Here is a 24316-nt window from a genome sequence, read left to right as displayed (position 1 = left end):
CAGGGGTGGCAAGGCTTTCTTTTAGCGTGGCATTTGCCACCCCATGCCACCCCGGTAGATCCGCCCCTGGCAACATTAAAAGAAACGTTAGATAATGCCCAACTACAATGTTTCAGAAAACAAAAACAAAAAACTACTCTAGAGGTTAAAATATAACTTTAATAAAATATAAAAGTAAATAAATAAATTGTATTATTTACAGATAAAAATTTTAGCTTTAGAAAGTCACCTATGCCTATGACTTTATTAATACAGTTGTCTGATTGATTTCATTCAGAAATCACACAAAATAAAATAAAGCAGTTTAATGATAAAACCATGGTTTATTTGTGTGAGGGTTGTGATGTTCACATTTTTTTTGCTGAAGAAATTATAGAGACTGTTGTTTTGAGCAGCTGGGATGGTGCAAACTGTACGCCTCTGGAGAGTCTCTACAAGGAAAGCTGACCTGTGTGTGTGTGTGTGTGTGTGTGTGTGTGTGTGTGTGTGTGAGTGAGTGAGTGTGTGTGCGCGCCCCCGCTGTCGGGTGTGTGTTTTCTCTCTCATGGAGGATTTTCAGGAACTCACAGGGGAGCAGGAGAAACTCTGAAGCGCGACGCGCGCGGCCCGCGGCTCCTGTGCGGCGTTTGCAGCGGATCCGGAGCGTGTTTCGGTGGAGTTTGGGTTCAGCGATGGCCGGCGCGTCTCCCGCTCCGCCGCTCTGGTATCACCGGGATCTGAGTCGCGCCGCGGCGGAGGAGTTGCTCGCTCGCGCCGCGCGGGACGGGAGTTTCCTGGTGCGGGACAGTGAGAGCGTCAGCGGCGCGTATGCGCTATGCGTGCTGTAAGAACCCTGCTTTACACACATATCAGATTATATTTCCAGAACGCGTCAGTTTTAGTGCAACAGAAGTGTGTTTGTGAACTTTCTTTCTTTCCCTCGCACACTGCTTTACTCTGAATGCGAGCGACGCGTCTGTAGCAGGAGCGTTGCGTGCGCGTCGCGTTGAGCAAAACAAGCGGGTTGTGTAGTTTGAGCAACAGATTGTTTTATAAAGTAACAATGCATCTATACAAGACTCTGGAAGATGCTGTTTGGGGAAGGTTTGCGCGCGCGATGTCATTCTTCTCTGCTAAATCAAGGCGTGCTGATCTGTGTTGCTCAGTTTGGCTGTAGCTGAAGCAGAACGCGAGGAGGGTTTATTATGTGCAGTAAAGTTCACTTCAGAGTGTTCGAGTTTCAGATCCAAACACTTGGAGATGGCCACGCAGAGATCACGTGACCAGTGTGACCTGCAGCTCAGCATGCATTAAAATAACCAGGACAGTGCCATGCTATTCTGTGAGAGGAACACATGGATGAAATAGTTCTGCAGGCCTACAAAAGGGAATACAGTTTCCATTATGGATTTAGATTTGTCTTCTGCTCTGTTCTGAATCCTTGTGTTGCTAGAAATATGGAGAAAAACGTGTTTGCAAGCCTTTGCAACATTTGCTTTCATAATGTAAAAAAAACTATTTTGAGTTGGATCTTCTTGATGCATTGGTCAAATCAGCGTCCAGATGATTCATTTTGATTATGCAAATATGTTCAAGTCATTTTCAGTTTCTAAACCAAAAAAATCTGTATGCAGTAATCACAGGTGCCTGTGAAATCATCACTGACGAAAGAAACTCCAGTCTGATCCACTGAGAAAATGCTAGTATATTAGATTTTGTCAAAATGTGTACGATGTGATTTGCATGTAAATGCATGATTTTGGGGTAAAAAACATTTGACTTGACTGAGCATCAGTGGGGTGTAAACAGATCGTATGAAAACATGATGACATTGAACGAACTATGCAAATTAGACCAAAGTTCTGAGAACTGTGTGTGTGTGTGTGTGTGTGTGTGTGTTCTGTGGTCACCTGTGTATGTTTCCATCAGAACACACCACACACACCACATGCACAGTCTTTAATGTTCTCTAATGGTTTCTGGAAGCACATTAAGCTCAGTGTTCACTTGTGAGTTACTGTATGATTCTTTTGTGATGAGTGAACTTCCTCATCTTTGATTTCTTCAGGTCTGTGATTTCTCGTCAATCTCAGGCCTCAAGCTTGAATCTCATCGAATGGTTAGGTCATATTTCTCTCATCGAAAGAAATAAGTCATGAAGCCTGTGTGTATTGGATGTGTTTTTGACTGAATGATTCCAGCTGAACAGATTCTGAACGGTGTGAAGCTGTTAGTGAAGCATTCAGACTGATCTGTTTGATGCTAATGTTCCTTAGCAGAAACATTAGTGTGTGTGATTTGTGTTTATCTGTGCTCATCGTGATTGTGTGTGTGTGTGTTGCTGGTGCTTGTCTGAAGTGTTTGGACATGCCAAGTGTTTGGTTTTTACAGCAGTGAACACGTCACAACACGCTCACATTTCTGAGCGACGTCGTACAGACATGGGGAGTGTGTGTGTGTGTGTGTGTGTGTGTGTGTGTGTGGACTGCTGAACAGATGAACTATTTTCAGTAGTTGCTGTGTCTCTCGTGCCAGCTGTGGAAAACAGAGCATGTGTGTCTGAGCTTCTTTGTTTTTGCCAAACGCTCCTAGAGGAACCAAACACGTGTTTCTCTGAGTTTTACATGTTCTGAAGGAAATCTGAGTAGAGTTTGAGCATGCAAAGCATGCTGGGGGAAATGATGCATCTGATGACTCGTAACTACAGCATCGCAGCTCTACTCTTTGAGGAATCACTGATGACTGGAGCACAAACAATGCACTTACACTAGACTTTCACAGTAAAGAGTGAACTGTCTGTGTGGTTCACAAGAGTTTCGACAGGACACAAGAGTGCTGTATCGATACAGTCTTCATTTGAATTATTTTGAGTTTATTTGTGGAAAACTTGTTTCTCATCAGATTTGATCTGCATGCAAACATGGATTATTACTATTATAGTTTTATTCCTTTTTATTTCAGTTTTAGTTTCTTTTTGGACATCAAGTTTTACCTTTGTAACTAGATACATTTAAATGATTTAATTGTATTTATTTTAAAATAATTGTTTTCACACTTTTTTATGGTTTATGTCAAGTTTTGCACAAACGGCTCGCAGTCAGATATTCTTCAGAAAGCTGTAAATCTGGTTGACCTCTTCTCTGTGTTGTCAGTAAACGGTTTCTTCTCTGCGTTGTTTGCTGACGTGTTTAGTGTTTCTGGTAAAAATAGCTGGAGGATTCATGCAAGAACGCGGAGACGTTTCTGTGGATTCCAAACGAGTCTTCAGCATCTTGGGTTTTGGCATCGAGTGCCGTTTTCCATCTTTAGGGTTTGTGAGTCATAAAATCTCTTCCTCATGCATCTAAGGGTCATTACAGGACACGTTTCACACTCAATCCCATATTAAACCTTAAAAATATTACAAGCCCAATTATTTCCATGACATTAAACAAACTGACAAATTGAATCCAGTGTTTCTACACGTGTGTGTGTGTGTGTGTGTGTGTGTGTGTGTTTGAGACAGGTGTGTGTCCTGTGCGTTCATGTTTGCATGAGAGGAACGTGATGTGGACGTGGGTGTGTTTGACCACAGTGATGTCCGTCAGTGCTGAACATATTTGAATAAGTTAATATTCATGTGTTAGAAAAGGTCAGTGTGTTAAAGGAATAGTTCACACGAAAATGAAAAGGTGCTGAAAAGTTTGTATCTTTTTGTTTGTATCCACTGATGAGACACTGATGCAATGCTACCTTTCTACAAATCTGATGAAGAAATGCATCTAGTAAGCATTACCAAAAGGTTGTGTGTGTGTGTGTGTGTGTGTGTGTGTGTGTGTGTGTGTGTGTGTGTCTGTGAGATGAGATCGTCAGGCTTTCACCAGCTCAAACTGAATTTATCCAGGAAGTTGCCAGGCTTTTTCTGTCTGTGGTCAAACACACACACACTTGCGTTTGCCGTGTTTCCTCCTCCAGTTTTCTGTGGGTGTGTGTCCTGTATCTGTCTATTCATCTCATCTGTCAGTGTGTCTATAAAAGCCTGCATTCAGATCGCCAAGATCCTGCTGCTAGAAAAGGGAAGCGTTTGTCTTTGTGCTGATGTGTGAGACCGTCTGGACTCGTGATTCACTCAAACTTATTCTCAAATACACACTGACTCAGCACAGCTTTACAGTTAAGGTTTATAATATCTCAAACTGTCCTGTCTTGTCCTGGTGCTCCTCTGAGACGAGGTCTTTACAGGGGGATGTAGTTGTCCATGTTCCTGCAGCTTGTTTCTTAAATTTAGACTAGTAGTTCATTCAACTCATGTTTCACTCTACCTACAAACTCCTGATGTTTGAACACTTATCTTTTGATGTTCTAAGAATGTTTTCTTGTTGTGATTATAACAAAATTTAAAGGTTAGCAAAAAGTGTCTTAGATGTTTATCAGGTTGTGAGAAGGTTCCCTGTTAGCTGGTGACTCGCTGAGGAAGCTTAGTTAAAGCTGAAACAGTTGTGAGTGTGAACAACCAGTTCATGTTTCAAAGACTAGTGTGAAGTTGAGAGAACTTTAGAATGCAGCTGTATATTTAACTGCAGTCCGCGGCTCTGTGTGTGTGTGTGTGTGTGTGTGTATATACAGTACAGACCAAAAGTTTGGAAACATTACTATTTTTAATGTTTTTGAAAGAAGTTTCTTCTGCTCATCAAGCCTGCATTTATTTGATCAAAAATACAGAAAAAACAGTAATATTGTGAAATATTATTACAATTTAAAATAATAGCTTTCTATTTGAATGTACTTAAAAAAAATAATTTATTCCTGTGATGCAAAGCTGAATTTTCAGCATCATTCCTCCAGCTTCAGTGTCACATGTAACATCAGTCGATCACATGATCATTTAGAAATCATTCTAATATTCTGATTTATTATGAGTGTTGGAAACACTTCTGCTGTCGAATATATCTGATCAATAAAAGGGTAAAAAGAACTGCATTTATTCAAAATAAATAAAAAAACATTTCTAATAATATATATTCAAAAAATACATTTTCTTTACTATCACTTTTTATCAATTTAACACATCCTTGCTGAATAAAAGTATTGATTTTATTTTAAAAAAAGAAAGAAAAAAAAATTACTGACCCCAAATTACTGACCAGTAGTGTATATTTATATTTTAAAAACATTTTTTGTTAACTTTTTATTCTTCAAAGTATCCTAAAAAAGTATCACATGCTCTGAAAATATATTCGACAGCAGAAGTGTTTCCAACACTCATAATAAATCAGAATATTAGAATGATTTCTAAATGATCATGTGATCGACTGATGTTACATGTGACACTGAAGCTGGAGGAATGATGCTGAAAATTCAGCTTTGAGTCACAGGAATAAATTATTTTTTTAAAAGTATATTCAAATAGAAAACTATTATTTTAAGTTGTAATAATATTTCACAATATTACTGTTTTTTCTGTATTTTTGATCAAATAAATGCAGGCTTGATGAGCAGAAGAAACTTCTTTCAAAAACATTAAAAATAGTAATGTTTCCAAACTTTTGGTCTGTACTGTGTGTGTGTATATATATTTGAGTATTTATGGAGGTTTCTCTCTTTTATTACAGTGACCTTTCAAAACACACACATGCACGTGGTTGTCATAGTGACGTGGCTCTTGGCAAACAATGATAATGATTTAGAGATGCCACACAGCTGCCACTGTGTGTGTGTGTGTGTGTGTGTGTGTGTGTGTGTGTGTGTGTGTGTGTGTGTGTGTGTGTGTGGTGGTTTGAGCCACATATGACACAGGCGATTGCAGACACACACACACACACACACATGCAGTGTTTTATGATGCAGAGGCCAAACACACTCACGGTCTGCAGGCCTCCTCACACAGGCCTTCATACTCTCTGTTCTACTTCCTGTTCTAAACACACACACAGATATAGATTGCTTTTATTATGTATTTGCAAATATAAATAATCAATGTGTTTTGGTTTTCAGATTTCTGGCAAACACTCACTCACTGACTCACACACACACACACTCACTCACACGCACACACACACACACACACTCGCTCACATCCACACACACACACATGCTCACACACACACACTCACTCGCTCACATGCTCACATACACGCACACACTCACTCACACACGCTCACTCGCTCACACACACACACACTCTCACATGGACACACACACACACACACTCACGGACACACACACACGGACACACACACACGGACACACACACTCATGGACACACACACACACTCTCACTCACACAATCACACACTCACTCACTATCACATGCTCACACACACACACACACACACACCTTAACCATACTTTATGGATAAATAAGTCCCCAGGATTGTTATTTTTGAATTATTCATGTATTATTTTCAATATTTTAACTGCTTACACACCGAATCATTACTTGTCACCGTTTCTGAAAGCTGACACTATTAATAACTAATTTTAATAATAACTGTTAATACTGTAAATTATTTTAATTTGGCTTTAAAAAATACTTTTTTGTTAAACGTTTTGTCATTTTTTTTGTATGCGTTTGCCATTTCTATCATTTATGGTTTTTTAAAAATTAAATATGACTTTCTTCAGTAAGATTTATATAGCAATATCATATCATCATATGCTTCTAATTGTAATGCAGAGATTTCGGTTCTGGTTATGGTTGGTGTGTAGGATTTACAATTAATAAATGTGTGTGTGCATGTGAGAGAGAGTGTGAAAGTGTGTGTGTTTGCTTATGAGATAGAGTGAGTGTGTGTACGTGTGAGAGTGTGTGTGTGTGTACGTGTGAGAGTGTGTGTGTGTGTACGTGTGAGAGAGAGTGTGTGTACGTGTGAGAGTGTGTGTGTTTGCGTATGAGACCGTGTGTGTGTGTATTGAGAGTGAGTGTGTGTGTCTGTGTGAGTGTGAGAGTGTGTGTGTGTGGAACCGCAGACCTGGTTTCGTTTCTTCCACATGATAAATCGCTCTCTGTTTCCCTGTCTCTCTCTCTCTAGGTTTCAGAAACATGTTCACACGTACAGGATCCTTCCTGATGAGGAGAACTTCCTGGCAGTGCAGGTACAGAGAGTGTGTGTGTGTGTGTGTGTGTGTGTGTGTGTGTGTGAGAGAGAGAGAGAGAGAGAGAGAGAGAGAGAGAGAGAGAGAGAGAGAGACACTCGAGAAGTCAGTTCCTCAGAGTTAGATTCATAAATGAATCACAAGATGTCTGTGACTTGTTTATTTACATAGATGAGTGTAAGTGTGTGTGTGTGTTTGTCTGTGTGTGTATGTGTCTGTCTGTGAGTGAGTGTGTGTTTGTATGTGTCTGTGTCTGTTTGTAAGTCTGTGTGTGTCTGTCTGTGAGTGTTTGTCTTTCTGCCTGTCTGGGAATGTGTGTGTGTGTGCATGTGCGTGTTTGTCTGTCTGTGTGTGTGTGTGTGTGTGTGTGTGTGTGTGTGTGTGTTTGTGCACTAATGAACCAGCTGCTGTTGAGTTCAACTCAATGTATAAGGAGTCTCCAATCTGTCACACACACACACACACACACACACACACACACACACACACACAAACTTGTCTTCTGTCATTCTTCTTCTTCTTCTTGTTGTTGTATTAAATGGGTTGTATATAATAATTAAGCAGGGTCTATGATGAGGTTCTCCTCTCTCTTTTTATATAAAGTCCAGCTCCTCGAGGAGTTACGTCAGTCTTCCAGCTCTGATAAATGTGTTTGATTCCTGCTCGTGATCACAAGCGAGTGAATGAGCTTCTGTTCCCATGAATCACAGCGTGTGACGTCACCGAATCAGCCTGTGCTTGTGTCTTTATTGTACCGCAGAACATGTCTTAGTTAGTGCTTCAGCATCACATATTAACTAACCTTACTTAACTTTAACTCCCTGACCTGTTCTGACGGACTCTAAGCGTCTGTGTGTGTTTTCTCTGTCTGACAGAAGACAATCTCTCTCATCATATTCATCATATTCCTGTTTAAGTGTTTCCTCTGTTCTCAGGTTTCTGGTTATCTGACTGTGTGTGTGTGTGTGTTTCAGACGTCTCAGGGCGTTCAGCCCAAGCGCTTCAAGACTCTTCCTGAGTTGATTCAGTTGTATCTGCAGCCCAGTCAAGGCCTGGTGACCACACTGCTGTTTCCAGTGGAGAGAGAGGAAACCACAGAGGAGAGAGATTACTCGGGTGCACACACACACACACACACACACACACACAAACATTCATATAAAAGCACAAGCTTGCTGACTGTGTGTGTGTATCTGTGTGTTTTTAGATGGTGAAGATGAGAAGCCGCCCCTCCCTCCACGCACCGCCTCCACCAGTAGCTCTGCAAGCTCCGCCCACATCAGTCCAGACACGCCCCCGGAGAAGTAAGCCCCGCCTCTGTTACTACACCGAGAGAACTTGCACTACTTTAGTACATTTAAAAGCTTTAAAGCACTTGAAATATAACATAAAATGTCATTTTTATTCCTTTACTTTAAAAACCTGATTATAAATCACACCAGGTCAAAATTCAGTCATCATATTACTGTTACATTCAGAAATAATGTAAAATATTGGTAAATAAAATGAAATGTATACAAACATTATAAACAGGTATTTTAGTTCCTGTAACTCAACAATAAATCTTTTATAAACACTTCATTATATATTCATTCTAAACATGGAATATTGGAATATTAGTTGCAGCTCATTTCAGATGATTAAAAAAGTTTTTAAGAAGTTTTAAAACTTTTTTAACATAGGCATTAAAGTGCACTATCCAAACTAAAATTGTTGTAATTTATGAAAACTTTGGAATAAAGACCTAAAGTTGGTCTCAGCAGATTAAGTAGAATAAAAAAAATTATAATAAAAGTATCAAATTTTTTAGAAGTTTAAATGTACTGTAAATAAAATGTGCCATATTTTCTTTTCTGTTATTTATTATAAATATTTAACATAACAGGATTTACTCTAAAATGGGTTTTAAAATGAAAGTCTTATGTCTAAATAAGTTATGTTCCAAACTTGAAGTTGATATGAAAAAAAAAGTTCCTGTGAGATTTTATTTAGGGCGTCATACCACAAACAGCCACCGGGGTTTTTGCCATCCAGAAATGTAATGCATTTTTCTGTGAAAAAAATGTCTAGATTTCTCTGTCCATATTAATTCTCCCTCAAAACAATCACCTAATATCCAATCCTGAGACATTTCCAACTATATGTTTGTTTCCAAGATTATACATTTTTTGTAATGCATCTTGTAATATGACACTTGGCACTGCCATCCAAGTTTTTAAAGTACCATTTCAAAATAGGATGAATCTATATAATTAATGATGATTATTAAAATATTTGATAGAGAAAAAGGACAACAAATAAAACACTGCCAAGTGCTCAACAGGTGGGACGGTGACAGACAAGATCATTATCATTATTCCCCGAGAACACATGAACTCAAAACAAGTGTAGCTTGAATGCAGTGTGCATCACTTTAAAAAGAAGCATCTGTCACATGCATAAATAATGGAAGATTGCATTTTCATCATCATGCATCGGTGGTGTTGACGTGTTTGTCTGCGCAGCGTGACGGCGTCGAACGGTCTGAGCACCGTCTCTCACGAGTATCTGAAGGGCAGCTACGCTCTGGATCTGGAGGCTGTCAAACAGGGAGCGAACAGTCTTCCTCACCTCAACAAGACACTGGTGACGTCCTGCAAACGCCTGCATGGGTACAGACTGCACTAAATCACACGCTTTCACCGCTTTCAACGAATCAACCGAGTCAATGATTCAGTAACGCACTCATACAGACACATGCTTTGATTCATTCATTAAGAGAGTCACTTGTGAATCTCTCTCTCTCTCTGTGTGTGTGTGTGTGTGTGTGTAGGGAGGTGGATAAGGTCCTGTGCGGTCTGGAGATCTTGTCGAAGGTCTTTGATCAGCAGAGCGCCTCCATGGTGTCCAGAATGATCCAGCAGGTGTGACATCACTTCCTGTCTGATTCACACTCGTGGCTCTGATTCATTCAGAGGGTTTATAGTGTTGATCATGTGTGTGGATTAACTGTGATCTGTGTCTGTAGAGCGTGTCTCAGGCTGGAGATCAGGAGCTGGAGCATCTGGTCACTAAACTGGCCATCCTCAAAGATCTGCTGTCATCTATAGAGAAGAAGGTGATCTCTCTCTCTCTCACACACACACACACACACACACACACAGCTGAATTTTGTTCCTTCATTATAAGTTGCTTTGGATCAAAGTGTCTGATAAATGCATAAAGAGAAGCACAGAATGAATCAAATGTATTATTGATTGATTTATTTGTTACTACTTTTATTCATTCATTCATTTTTAGAAATAGTCTTCCTCTTTGTTTCACTAATAGTTAATTTAATAATGTATTAATATTCTGTCTCACTGTTTCAGGCTCTGAAAACTCTTCAGGACATGAGCTCTTCTGCTCCGAACATCTCACCGCTGATCTCCATCAGACACAAAGCTATTCCTGTGCAGACCTTTGAGGTGCGCACACACACACACACACACACACACACACACACACACACACATTCTGAGTAATAATCAGTGCAGTCCGAATAGCATTTAAATAATGTTTACGTGAAAGTGTAAGAATGCAAACAGGTTTTTTTGTTCAGAGTTGGGGATAAAAAATGTTGTTTGCTCAGAATAAAAGTAATAGAAGTCTATGGAAAGTCCCTAAAATTCACAGAAATGTGTGTGTGTGTGTGTGTGTCTCAGGTGAAACTGGACGTGTATCTGGCCGACCTGACGAAGATCGGGAAGAGTCAGAAATACTCTCTGAGTGTGGACGTGGAGGGAGGAAAACTGGTGGTGATGAAGAAGATGAAGGACGCGCAGGAAGACTGGAACACGTTCACACACGACAAGAGTGAGTCTGAAGATGATGAGGAAGATGATGATTGTGTCGAGTCTGTGCTGTTCACACACTGAAATCATGCTTGTGTTTGTAGTTCGGCAGCTGATAAAGTCTCAGCGTGTTCAGAATAAACTCGCCATCGTCTTTGAGAAGGAGAAAGACAAAAGCCAGAGGAAGGATTTCATCTTTGCTAGTGCAAAAGTGAGTCACACAGATTTACACGAGCATTTCTGAATGCAGATTAAACAGGTACACATTACAGTGTGTGTTTAATCTGTACACACACACACACACACACACACCTCTGATTAATCGCCTGTTTCTCGTCCTGTAGAAAAGAGAAGCGTTCTGCCAGCTACTGCAACTCATGAAGAACAAACACTCCAATCAGGACGAGCCCGACATGATCTCCATCTTCATCGGAACCTGGAACATGGGTGAGACACACACACACACTCTTACGCACTCTCTCACACACGCTCACACACACACACACGCACACACACACACGCTCACACACACACGCTCACACACACACACACACACACACACACACACTCTCTCTCACACACTCGGTGTGTCCTCAGGCAGTGTTCCCGCTCCGAAGTCTCTGTGCTCGTGGATCTTGTCCCGAGGTCACACACACTCTCTCACACACACACACACACACACACACACACACACACACACACACACACGCTCACACACACTCTCACTCTCACACACACACACACACACTCTCTCTCTCTCACACACTCGCTGTGTCCTCAGGCAGTGTTCCCGCTCCGAAGTCTCTGTGCTCGTGGATCTTGTCCCGAGGTCACACACACTCACACACACACACACACACACACACACACACACACTCTCTCACACACACACACACTCTCTCACACACTCGGTGTGTCCTCAGGCAGTGTTCCCGCTCCGAAGTCTCTGTGCTCGTGGATCTTGTCCCGAGGTCACACACACTCTCTCACACACACACACACACACACACACACACACACACACACACACGCTCACACACACTCTCACTCTCACACACACACACACACACTCTCTCTCTCTCACACACTCGCTGTGTCCTCAGGCAGTGTTCCCGCTCCGAAGTCTCTGTGCTCGTGGATCTTGTCCCGAGGTCACACACACTCACACACACACACACACACACACACACACACACACTCTCTCACACACACACACACTCTCTCACACACTCGCTGTGTCCTCAGGCAGTGTTCCCGCTCCGAAGTCTCTGTGCTCGTGGATCTTGTCCCGAGGTCACACACACTCTCTCACACACACACACACACACACACACACACACACACACACACACACACACACGCTCACACACACTCTCACTCTCACACACACACACACACACTCTCTCTCTCTCACACACTCGCTGTGTCCTCAGGCAGTGTTCCCGCTCCGAAGTCTCTGTGCTCGTGGATCTTGTCCCGAGGTCACACACACTCACACACACACACACACACTCACTCTCTCTCACACACTCGGTGTGTCCTCAGGCAGTGTTCCCGCTCCGAAGTCTCTGTGCTCGTGGATCTTGTCTCGAGGTCACACACACTCTCTCACACACACACACACACACACACACACTCTCTCTCTCTCTCTCTCACACACTCGGTGTGTCCTCAGGCAGTGTTCCCGCTCCGAAGTCTCTGTGCTCGTGGATCTTGTCTCGAGGTCTGGGGAAGACTCTGGATGAGATGGCGGTGACGATCCCTCATGACATCTATGTGTTCGGGACGCAGGAGAACTCGGTGTGTGAGAAGGAGTGGGTGGAGACGCTCCGCTGCGTCCTCAAAGACTACACCGAGATCGACTACAAACCTGTGAGACACGCTGCAGCGCTCCGACTCACACCTCTCCTTCAGTTTTACTCTTCCTGATATGTGCTAGTTTTAGCTGTTGTTATTATATTACTAGATATGCTATCATAGTTGTATTTATATTTTGAAACAACTGAGAATATAAAATTAAAAGCTTTTTTTATTTATGTACTTTTGGTATTGTAGTATTATTTCTATACTATTTTATTAGTATGTAAGTACATTATATAATATTATAGTTTTTGTTAATAATTTGAGGTAACTTTTATTTTTATATTTTCAGATTTTAGTGTCATTTTTACTCATTTTGTTATGAGCTGTTGATATTTTTATTGTGAGTTTTAGGTTTTATTATTATATTTATTTGCTATTATTGGTTTTATTAATGGTTTGAATTAGCTTTTAATTTTATATTTTCAGTTTTGAATTTTATTTTGGTTTAGCTTTAGGTTATGATGTTATGTGCATGTGACGTTTTTATTAGTTTTAGGTTTTTGTTATTGTCATATTATTTATAAACTATATTTTGTATTAATATAATGAAATAGCTTTAATATTTAAAAATTCATTTTTCTTTTTTTTGTGATTTTTATTTTATTTATTCCTCATTCATCATATTTATCTTATTTTTCATTTTCAATTGATTTTTATTTCAGTTTTTTTCAAAGCAAGTGTGAAAACAGAGTAAATGAAGCTGAACTCTGTCAGAGCAGAAAGAGACTCATAAAATAATCTTCCAGATGAAATCCAGTGTGTGTGTGTGTGTGTGTGTGTGTGTGTGTGTGTGTGTGTGTGTGTGTGTGTTTAAAGACACTGTGACTGTTATGACTGGGACTTTATTAGAGTTAAGTGTGTTTTTCTGTCATGTCACTGGGGGCTGAACTTTCCACAGTAACTGAACGATTGAGCACACGAGTGTTTGATCTGTGTGTGTGTGTGTGTGTGTGTAGATCGCTGTGCAGACGCTGTGGAACATTAAGATCGTGGTGTTAGTGAAGGCCGAACACGAGAACCGCATCAGTCACGTGGGAATGTCCAGCGTCAAAACGGGGATCGCCAACACGCTCGGTCAGAACACACACACACACACACACACACAACTAACCCACAGAACTGAGACTAACTCAACCATTTAATCAGTTTATGCACATGTATTTATTGGCTTCTATTAGGGCTGTATGATTTATCAAAACAAAACTAAATCACGATGTGCTGAGAACCGCTTTTCAACAAAATGTTGTTTTAAGGCTCCCTGTAATTTTCCGTCAAAATACAAGTTCTGTGGTTTAACCTTTGAATGACCCTGACCCTAAAATTACATTTAAGTAAATGAAAACTCTTATTATTTAATATTATTAAATTATTTCTTATTTTACAGTACAATAGTAATATTACTGTATTAATGTATTTTTTATTAATTTAACTTTTATAATTTAATAATAATAAAAATGGATATTATTAAACTTTTAACAATAATAAACATTTTACACCTGATATATTCTTCTAAAATATATATATAATTTTTTTTTTTTTTTTTTTTGAGGTGAAATATAACAGTAGTAGTATTTTAGAATATTGTTTTGAAAAAATTAAAATTGAGATGTAATTTATTTTTATTTTTTTTCCCAGCCCTAGTTACTATTATTATAATCACAAAATTTGGGAAAAAATTTGCAGCCCTACATACAAGCAAAGCAAACTTGGATATTTTTTTATCACATTTTAAATTTAGATTTTTCCAGAACAGTTAACCAGTAATTTGATTTAAATCATGCAGACCGAAGTTATATTGTTTGTGTTATTGTCTGTTTCCTAGGAAACAAAGGAGCAGTGGGCGTGTCCTTCATGTTTAACGGGACGTCGTTTGGCTTCGTTAACTGTCACCTGACGTCCGGTAATGAGAAGATCCACAGGTGAGACATCACCGGAGTAATACCTTCACAGTGAGTGTGTGATGCACTGATGATGACCTCTGACCCCTGCAGACGGAACCAGAACTATCTGGACATCCTGCGTCAGCTGTCACTGGGCGATAAACAGCTCAACTCCTTCGACATCTCGCTGAGATTCACACACCTCTTCTGGTTCGGCGACCTCAACTACCGGCTGGACATGGACATACAGGTCAATCACAAACAGATTTAGTTATTACATATATTATCATACATTATACTATTATTATTATATATGGAATTCGTCTTGGTGTCAGGAGAGTTCATCACAGAGAGTAATTTCCCTTACAAACATCTCGATATTTTCTAGTCCTTTCTTTTTTATTTAATATAATTTCAATATATAATTGTTTGCATTTCTGAAATAATATGTTGAACACACATTGTAGCCTTCCTAAAAACAGAGAGAGTGTTGGCCATTAGTGACGACAGCTGAAAAGATAGTCGTATTTATTTGTTTTGATAGAAATATCTGGCAACACTGTCAGAACTCAAACTGATAGAAATCAGAAGAGCCCACAGACGTGTTATTGCTGTCAGATATCCTGTCAGATACCACATTCACTAAAGCAAATGGAAAAAAACATGATATTATCTGTCAGAAATGTTATTAACGCTATCAGAAACATAAGTATCAGTTTTAGAATGTTCAGAGAGCACATAGTGTGTAACGTTACAAATGTAACATTCCAGTAACGTTTGCAGAATCATCACATGGAATGTTCTCTTAAAGTCGACATGACCAAAATAAGATGTTTTTTAAATATATATATATTTTTTAAATGGACATTTTTTAAGTTTAGAGAACATCCAGATTTAAAATGGTTTTGGTAAACCGCCATCAAACACATGTAAACTAAATCACTCCTCACCTGAAAAAATAAAGAAATAAAATTACAAGAGAAAAACCCAACCCTAGAAAGACAGAATAAAGTTAGACTCTTCCTGTCTTCTTTGAAACGTTATCCTTGAAATCATTTACATCATCTCCATTTTCATCCCATGTTGCCAGATAATGTCTGTATTTTTGTGTATTTATGTCAAAAATGTGGGATTCTGTGGATTTTCACAAATAGTTTTTGAGATGAAAACATAGAGTTATGGTTTAATAGCTGTCAGTTTGATTGATTTCATTGATGAGTTCAGCTGCATGTATGTGGCTGAATGACTGATGCATGTATAATCTGCTCAGGTCTCGTCTCAAAGCTTAGGGTGTCAGACCGCTCCTGTTCAGTGTGTACTGTGCAGTGCTCTAGTGTACTCAGTAGTGACCGCTCTGAACCCCAACTCTCTCTCTCTCACAGGAAATCCTCAACTACATCAACAGGAAGGAGTTTGAGCCATTGTTGAAGGTGGACCAGCTAAATCTGGAGAGAGAGAAGAACAAGGTCTTCCTTCGCTTCGGTACGCCTCACCTCTCTCTGTATGTGTGTGTCTCATAAATAAACTATACACTTTGTAGTAGAATATTAGATATATTCTAGTAATATTTAGCTCTTCTTTTGAAATGAAATGTACATGTGTGTTTGAGATTTGAGTGTCTTGGCTCACCAGCATTTCCTTTCCCTGCTGCATCATTTCCCGTGTGTGTGTGTGTGTGTGTGTGTGTCCAGCGGAGGAGGAGATCACCTATCCTCCCACGTACCGTTATGAGCGCGGCTCGCGGGACACGTACGTCTGGCAGAAGCAGAAGGCGACTGGGGTACGTCTGAAGCTGCCCACATTTACTGTCCGGAAACAACAGTTCATCCAAAAATTCTGCTTTTAAACTGCAAACACAAGATCACCACGGCTCCTGACGATGTGTTGAGGTCTTATGAAGCGAAACGATCAGTGTGTGCAAGAAACTGAACATTATTAACAGCATTATTACCTGCAATCCAGAGCCTCGGGAACACAGTTCAGTTTGTGAATGAATCATTTGGTTCTTTTCAGTCGAATCAGTTCATTAAAATGGACTGAATTGTTTTAATTCACTTGATATGCTTCAGACTGTAAAACACATACATTTCACATTATTATTGGGTGCTTTTATAATCTAACTGTGGATGAAATCTTTGCATGATTATGGAAATGGACTAGTGAATTGAATCAGTGAATCAAATGTCTGAGGCTCTGGATTACAAGTAATAATGTTGTAATTAATGTTCAGTTTCTTGCACATACCGATCAGTTCGCTTCATAAGATCTTAATAAATCATCAGAAGCCGTGAGGATTCATGTAGTGTTGCCTGTATGTGCTTTTTTGACCGTGTGAATGTGTTTATGGTCCTGAGGTGGCTACTTCCTGTCCTCTGACCTTTGCCAAAGGAAGTGAAGCGTGCTGATGGCATTCTTTAAATTCCTCTTGTGTCTCAGATGCGGACAAACGTTCCTTCATGGTGCGACAGAATCCTCTGGAAATCCTATCCGGAGACACACATCGTGTGCAACTCTTACGGTACGCAGTCACAGAACACATGACCCTTCTGCTCACTAAAACACCAAAAATACAGCACAAATTATGATATATTATTATGATTTAAATCATCTGTTCTCTGTGTGAATCTGTGTTAAAGTGTAATTTATTTCTGTGATGCTCCGCTGTATTTTCAGCATCATTCCTCCAGTCTTCAGTGTCACATGATCTTCAGAAATCATGAAAATATGATGATTTACTGCTCAAGAAACATGAAGATTATTATTTCTTCTTACATTTACATTTAGCAGACGCTTTTATCCAAAGCAACAATAATACACACAGATAGATATTGCATTAAATATGCAATTATTTGATATTTATCACTATGCATTGTTATAGTATTACATGAATATAATCAACATATTTTATAAAAAATCTTGTAGTTTAAACATGTAATATATATTCTTGAATTAATTATGCAAATATTGATATTTATTACTGTATGTTGTTGCATGTGAATATAAATATTGATATATGAATTAATTAATTACAAAAAAACTGCAAATTATATTTATAAAGTGAATTGAAGTTTTACTCTTAAATACTGTGTATGTAAAATTATACACATAAATATAAACTACATGTTACTCTTCAGATAAAGAGAGTGTGTGTGTGTCAGTATCTGACTGTGAGGAGTGTGTGACGCTTACTGAGGATGATTTGTTTACCCTCCCGCTCATGAATATGCAAACACTGTTTAATGACTGTGTGTGTGTGTGTCTGTCTGTGTGTGTGTGTGTGTGTGTGTGTGTGTGTGTCTCTGTCTCTCTCTCTCTCTCTGTGTGTGTGTGTGTGTGTCTCTGTCTCTCTCTCTCTCTCTCTCTGTGTGTGTGTGTGTGTGTGTGTGTGTGTCTCTGTCTCTCTCTCTCTCTCTCTCTCTCTCTGTGTGTGTGTGTGTGTGTGTGTGTGTGTCTCTGTCTCTCTCTCTCTCTCTCTCTCTCTCTCTGTGTGTGTGTGTGTGTGTGTGTGTCTCTGTGTGCGTGTCTCTGTCTGTGTTTGTGTGTGTGTGTGTGTGTCTGTCTCTGTGTGTGTGTGTGTGTGTGTCTCTCTCTCTCTCTCTCTCTCTCTCTCTCTGTGTGTGTGTGTGTCTCTCTCTCTCTCTCTCTCTCTCTGTGTGTGTGTGTGTGTGTCAGGCTGTACTGATGATATCGTCACCAGCGATCACTCTCCAGTCTTCGGCTCGTTCGAGGTGGGCGTCACGTCTCAGTTCGTCTCTAAGAAAGGTACGGTGTGTGTTTCCCTGTCTCAGTTTCTGGTGTTTCTTGTGTGTGTGTGTGTGTGTTTGTCACGTGGAGCTGCTGTTCCTCTGCAGGTCTGCCCAAGTCTTCAGAGCAGGCCTACATCGAGTTTGAGAACATCGAGGCCATCGTCAAGACGGCCAGCAGAACCAAGTTCTTCATTGAGTTCTACTCGACCTGTCTGGAGGGTGAGAGACCGTCAGCAGCTCCTCCTCGAGGACGGTTACATCTGACAGAGCTTAGAAGATATGATTCTTCATTATAACCAGCAGAATCTGATCTCCACATCCTTCTGCTACAGGAAATGAAAAATGAGTTATCCTTGTTATTATGTCAAACTCAGCAGGAAACTGATGTTGTTATTGTGAACTAAAACTACAACTATTACACATCATTTACTGTAAGTGATAGATCAAATATTAGATACAAATCTTAAATAAAAATTAGAAATGTTGCTTTGGCAACAAACTAAAATAAAAATATTAAAAAATAAAATAATTTAAAAAATATATATAATTACGTACATTAAACCAAACAAGCAAATGTGACTAAAACAACATTTTGAAAATATTTGTGACTAAAAATTTTAAGATGTGTAGATTTTACAAAATGTAAAATTTTTTATAACAGAAATAATTTCTGGCTTTCTGCAATGGAAAAATGTTTGTTTTAGTTTAAGTGATTTTAGAACTAAAACTTATTTCTGTTACCAAGAAAATAATTCTCATTAAAAAAAAAAAAAAAATTGCCATAGGACCTAAAATTACTAAAAGTGAAATTAAAAATAAATTATAGCTAAATAAATATATATACAAATGTAATCCATAAGTGTGTGTGTGTGTGTGTCTCTGTCTCTCTCTCTCTGCGTGTGTGTGTGTGTGTGTCTCTGTCTCTCTCTGCGTGTGTGTGTGTGTCTCTGTCTCTCTCTGTGTGTGTGTGTGTGTGTGTGTGTGTGCAGAGTTTAAGAAGAGCTTTGAGAACGACTCTCAGAGCAGTGATAACGTCAACTTCCTGCGCGTGAGCTGGTCGTCCAAACAGCTGACCACCCTGAAGCCCATCCTGTCCGACATCGAGTACCTGCAGGACCAGCATCTGCTGCTGACCGTCAAGTCCCTGGACGGATACGAGTCCTACGGTACCACATCATCATTAACGCGCTCGCTCTTCAGCTGACTCTAAGATCTTCAGCTGGATGCTCTTTAAACTGACACTGAAGAGAAAACAGAGAGAAGAAGAAGAAGAAGAGGATGTCTGCTGTAGCGCCCTCTTGTGTAGAGATGAGAATACAGCATGAGCTTGTACTGATAGACCAGAAGAAACGTGCACCATTGTTATATTTCACTGAGTGTGTGTGTGTGTGTGTGTGTGTGTTTCAGGTGAGTGTGTACTGGCGCTCAAATCTATGATTGGCAGCACGACGCAGCAGTTCTACACATATCTGTCTCACCGAGGTGAAGAGACCGGGAACATCCGCGGCTCCATGAGGGTCAGAGTCCCGTCTGAACGCATGGGAACCAGAGAACGACTCTATGGTACATGACCTACAGGAATGATATTTGTTCTTGTGTATAAATATATAAACACACACACACACACGCATGCGTCATGAGTTTGTCTCGCTCATCTCAGAGTGGATCAGTGTGGACCAGGACGAGACGAGCGGACCGAAGGGCAGGACTCTTCCTCCTCGAGCCGGACACGACTATGTGAAGTGAGTCAAGATTCACCATTCATCTGACGCTCGTCGTCCTCAGGAGATTCATTCTGACACGCTTGACCCCTCAGACCCTCCAGCAGCAGGAAACTGGGATCAGCTGACCTCGGGAGAGACTCGGAGGAAGGAGAGAAGAGTGTGACGGGGAGAAACACACACACACACTCCTGCAGAGAGGAGAGCACACAGAACAGGTGAACACACACACACACACACACACACTCCTGCAGAGAGGAGAGCACACAGAACAGGTGAACACACACACACACACACACACACACACACTCCTACAGAGAGGAGAGCACACAGAACAGGTGAACACACACACACACACACACACACACACACTCCTGCAGAGAGGAGAGCACACAGAACAGGTGAACTCACACACACACACACACACACACTCCTGCAGAGAGGAGAGCACTTTTTTGCAAAGTATGTGTACAGTTTTTTTTAATAGATGTAGTTATTTTAGTACTTTAGACGTTACACATGTTCTCTTGGTGATGAGTAAAGAGTGTGTTTTCGAGTGTGTTTGTGGTGGTTTAGGCTTAGCTTTAGTTAACAATAATAACACGGTGAGTTCTTGTGAAATCCCGTCTGTTGTTCGTTCTGACAGAGGTAAACAGGATCCGTTCGAGGGCGACGCCACGACGTGCAAAAACAGCTTCAATAACCCCGCCTACTACATTCTAGAAGGTGTTCCCAACCAATCGGCTGCTCTGGTTTCTGACATGCTCCCAAGCTCCGCCCTCCCTCCGCTAGCCAATAAAACAGCTCCTCCTGCAGGTGGTGTGGGGAAAAACAAGCCGCCCAGTGGAAGTTGTGCACCGGGTCCGAGACAGACGTCTGGACGCCCGGTTCGGCTCATCAGCGAGGAAGGGTCTTCGGAGGATGATGGGAACATCACGTCTCTAAATCGTCCCCCGCCTGATTTCCCCCCTCCTCCGCTGCCCAAAGGAGCTCTGGAGACAGCAGAGAACTTGTTCGGAAAATCACAAAAACTCACTGACGTCAAGATCGCGGTTCCGTCTAATCCACTGTCGTCGCCTGGCTTTGTATCGCCCTCTGGGGCAGGGGGCGTGACCTTCAGTCTGGATACCCCGCCCATGCTAACCCCGAGCTCCGCCCCTTTCCGTCGAGGAGGCGGGGCCTCGGGACTGGACGACCAGTCGTGTTCGGTGCTGCAGATGGCCAGGACGCTGAGTGAAGTGGAGTATCCGTCGGGAAGAGGCGTCTTGAAGACGAGCGCTCCTCACATCAGAGGCCTGACCTTCCCTCCGCGCTCCATACAGGAGGAGAGCATCGCAGAAGACCTGCCCGAGGAGGTGACACACACACACACACACACACACACACTGTGTTCATTTACACAGGAGCAGCTCAGGATCCAGTGTTTCAGTGTCTCGAAGCAGCCTATGTCTTGGAATATTTGATTACATTTTTATCATTCTTAAGTTTAATAAATTAATATAAATATTCCAACTTAAATTTATACATTTTATAATGTTGAAATATTGAATGAAGAAGGAAAAAATAAGACTTATTTTTTATTTTGTCAATAATATTATTATAAAGTATATTTAATAAGTATTATTCATAATGGAAATTAAAAAATTATTATTAATAATATTTATTAATATAAAATAATATTTATTAAATTATTTATTACAATAATTCATAATAATAATATTTTATTATTTACTATTATTTTTCTAATATTTTTAAATATCAATTTAATTACAAATATTAAAATGTTTCTAATATGTGTTAAGTGTTATTAATAATAACAATTTGTAATATTATTCCTTTATAATTTCATATAAATTATGATGATAATTATTAATTTTATTGTTAATAATACTGATCATTATGTTGTTAATAATGATGACAATAAATCATAATTAAATTATTTTTATTATCATTATACATTTGTAATTATTACAAATTATTAATGGATATTACTTTAGATTAAATCAATTTAAAAATAATTATTATTAAGTAATTATTAGAAATGTCTCAAGTCAGAAAGAGCTTTATTACCAAGTATGTTTACACGCACAAGGAATGACTTGACGACAGGATCTTCATACATGAAGACATACATGATACATAGGAAATACATGGCAGAGATGGAATGTAACACTTAAAAAAAGAAAAACAGAACATTAAATAATGCACGATTATTATGCATGATTGCAAATGATCAAATATAACAATAATTGATTTGTGTGGTTATTCATGATGCTATTAATAAAGAATAATCAGTATTGTTGTTGTGTTAGGGTCTGTGGCATGACGAGAGCAGCAGCAGCAGTCTGTCGGTGGAGTGTAGTGTCGGCGAGTGGCTCCAGAAGCTCGGTCTGCAGCATTACGAGGCCGGGCTCCTGCACAACGGATGGGACGACCTGGAGTTCCTCAGGTGCAAACACACACCTGTCTGCATGCGTCACAGCCACGCATGGGTTAAAGACCAAAGCTCTCACACATGTGATCCTGGAGCACTAAACCAGTCACAAGTTCTTCCTCTAGCCATTTAGTCTTGTTCAAATCTTACAAGTTGAATAGAATAGATGGTAAGATGCAGCCCTGTCGTACTCCTTCGCCAATTTTGACTGTCAATGACTTTCTGAAGTGCACGAAAACCAGCTGTGTATTGGACCCGGAAATAACATAACATAAATACATTTAAATAAATGTATGCATTTAGCAGACGCTTTTATCCAAAGCGACTTACAGTGCATTCAGGCTAAAGTGTAAAAATAAAGTTTTATGGTTTAACATTTAACCAACCAAATAAAAAAAAATTATAATAATTTTATAATTTATTAAATATTTTTTAACCATACAGTAGGGTTAGCATTATTACTGTAGTAATTAATATGATATGATTTGGTTTTTATAATCAAACAAATAAAAGGTGTAATTTGCAAAAAGTATGACAAAAAATGTATATAAGGTATTTATATTATTATTTAGAAGGTAACTTTTTACTGCCTTTTTTATCCTTCGGTCACACTTGATTTAGTTAGATTTCAGAGTACAAGCTTCTCATCCAATCACGTGTCTCTCCTGCAGTGACATCACAGAGGAGGATCTGGAGGAGGCGGGCATTCATGACCCCGCCCACAAGAACATACTGCTGGCCAGCTTAAAGCAACAGCAGCAGCAGAAATGAGATCCAGACCGGACTGAACCGAGAGCAGCTTTGCACTGGTAGAGAAAGGGGTTGTCATTTAATCCGATGTAATAAACCTGGTCATTTTAGTTCATAATATTATTTAAACATGTCAGAAAGGATGTGTCACTACAGCCCCACCCTCAACTTCCTGTCGTCTGCGTCGGGAGGAAGTGACATCATTGGAACATTCCTCACCTTTGGTGACTGAAGTGTTAATTCTGAACAGTTTGGGGCATGTTTTATGACTTTAAAGGAAAGGGAAAAGCCGAAATCAGCAGCTCACTGTCTATTTCTGTTTGTAGGAAATCAATCAGAGGAGGTTTATAACAGGTTTATAACACGATCTCATCAGCAGGTGTCTCTGGATGACCAGCGCTTCATTTGAGATGTGAATCTTTGTCTGTTCGTTCGTTCAATATGATTCCGATTCAGATGCAGTATGATTCGTTGGTCTATAAAATCGCGTCTTGCTGTCGGATTCAGTCTCGAGCTTCCAGACGTCATTGTGGATTCAGACGAGCTTCAGTTTGGAAATCTTCCAGCGTTTGACCTCGTCCTGTAATGAATCTCTCCGCTGTGGTCTTTCTGTTTAGATCCTAACAGCGGGAAAACTCTTTGTTTTATTTAACAGTGTCTTTAATATTATTATCATTGGGGCGTTTCTACTAAATTGCATGTATAAGTTCTTGTATAATTGTTTTGTGTATTAAGTTTTAACATTTTATATGTTTCTCACCCGTCATAATTACAATCCTTTGAATATTGTTAACTGTTTAACCCTTTGTTGTTGTAAGTTAATATTGTGTTTGAGTTAATGCCTTTTAATGTGTTTCTGTCTTTCTTTTTTCAATTTAATAAAAATTAAAATCTAATGTGCCTTCATGTTCAGTAAAAGAAAGCTTCTGAAAATACTGCAGAATATTTTCTCTTCATCAATGTCACATTCTATCTTCTGTCTAAATGTTCTCGAGATAATTTTGTACGGTTCTATGAACTATTCTTAATAGTGTCTCAGGTATTTTCCTAATTTCCT

At 39.8% G+C, this 24316-nt stretch overlaps 1 protein-coding gene across 7 annotated transcripts; it reads left to right on the top strand.

Annotated features, from left to right (window-relative positions):
• Nucleotides 1–412: 412 nt before the first annotated feature.
• Nucleotides 413–24155, top strand: LOC127972288 (phosphatidylinositol 3,4,5-trisphosphate 5-phosphatase 2A). Of its 7 annotated transcripts, none has more exons than XM_052575702.1 (28): nt 479–823; nt 6990–7053; nt 8028–8169; nt 8261–8357; nt 9558–9704; nt 9866–9956; nt 10061–10150; nt 10404–10499; nt 10737–10887; nt 10970–11076; nt 11210–11312; nt 12299–12346; nt 12589–12737; nt 13685–13802; nt 14551–14647; nt 14720–14858; nt 15991–16090; nt 16300–16388; nt 17045–17126; nt 18281–18370; nt 18460–18573; nt 19344–19520; nt 19762–19917; nt 20015–20096; nt 20171–20293; nt 20722–21430; nt 22388–22524; nt 23181–24155. In XM_052575702.1, the coding sequence occupies exons 1-28, from the start codon at nt 672–674 to the stop codon at nt 23278–23280; spliced, it is 3750 nt and encodes a 1249-aa protein (XP_052431662.1). In that variant the 5' UTR covers nt 479–671; the 3' UTR covers nt 23281–24155. The 7 variants fall into 7 exon arrangements, with proteins under 7 accessions (XP_052431656.1, XP_052431662.1, XP_052431661.1 ...); XM_052575701.1 differs by lacking the exon at nt 12299–12346 and adding an exon at nt 12111–12158; XM_052575700.1 differs by lacking the exon at nt 12299–12346 and adding an exon at nt 11969–12016.
• Nucleotides 24156–24316: the final 161 nt, after the last annotated feature.

Source organism: Carassius gibelio, chromosome B15 (assembly GCF_023724105.1).
Source record: "Carassius gibelio isolate Cgi1373 ecotype wild population from Czech Republic chromosome B15, carGib1.2-hapl.c, whole genome shotgun sequence".
NCBI classification, from domain to species: Eukaryota; Metazoa; Chordata; class Actinopteri; order Cypriniformes; family Cyprinidae; genus Carassius; species Carassius gibelio.
Note: the sequence above shows the minus strand (reverse complement) of the source record. Positions and strands in the feature narration are given on the sequence as shown.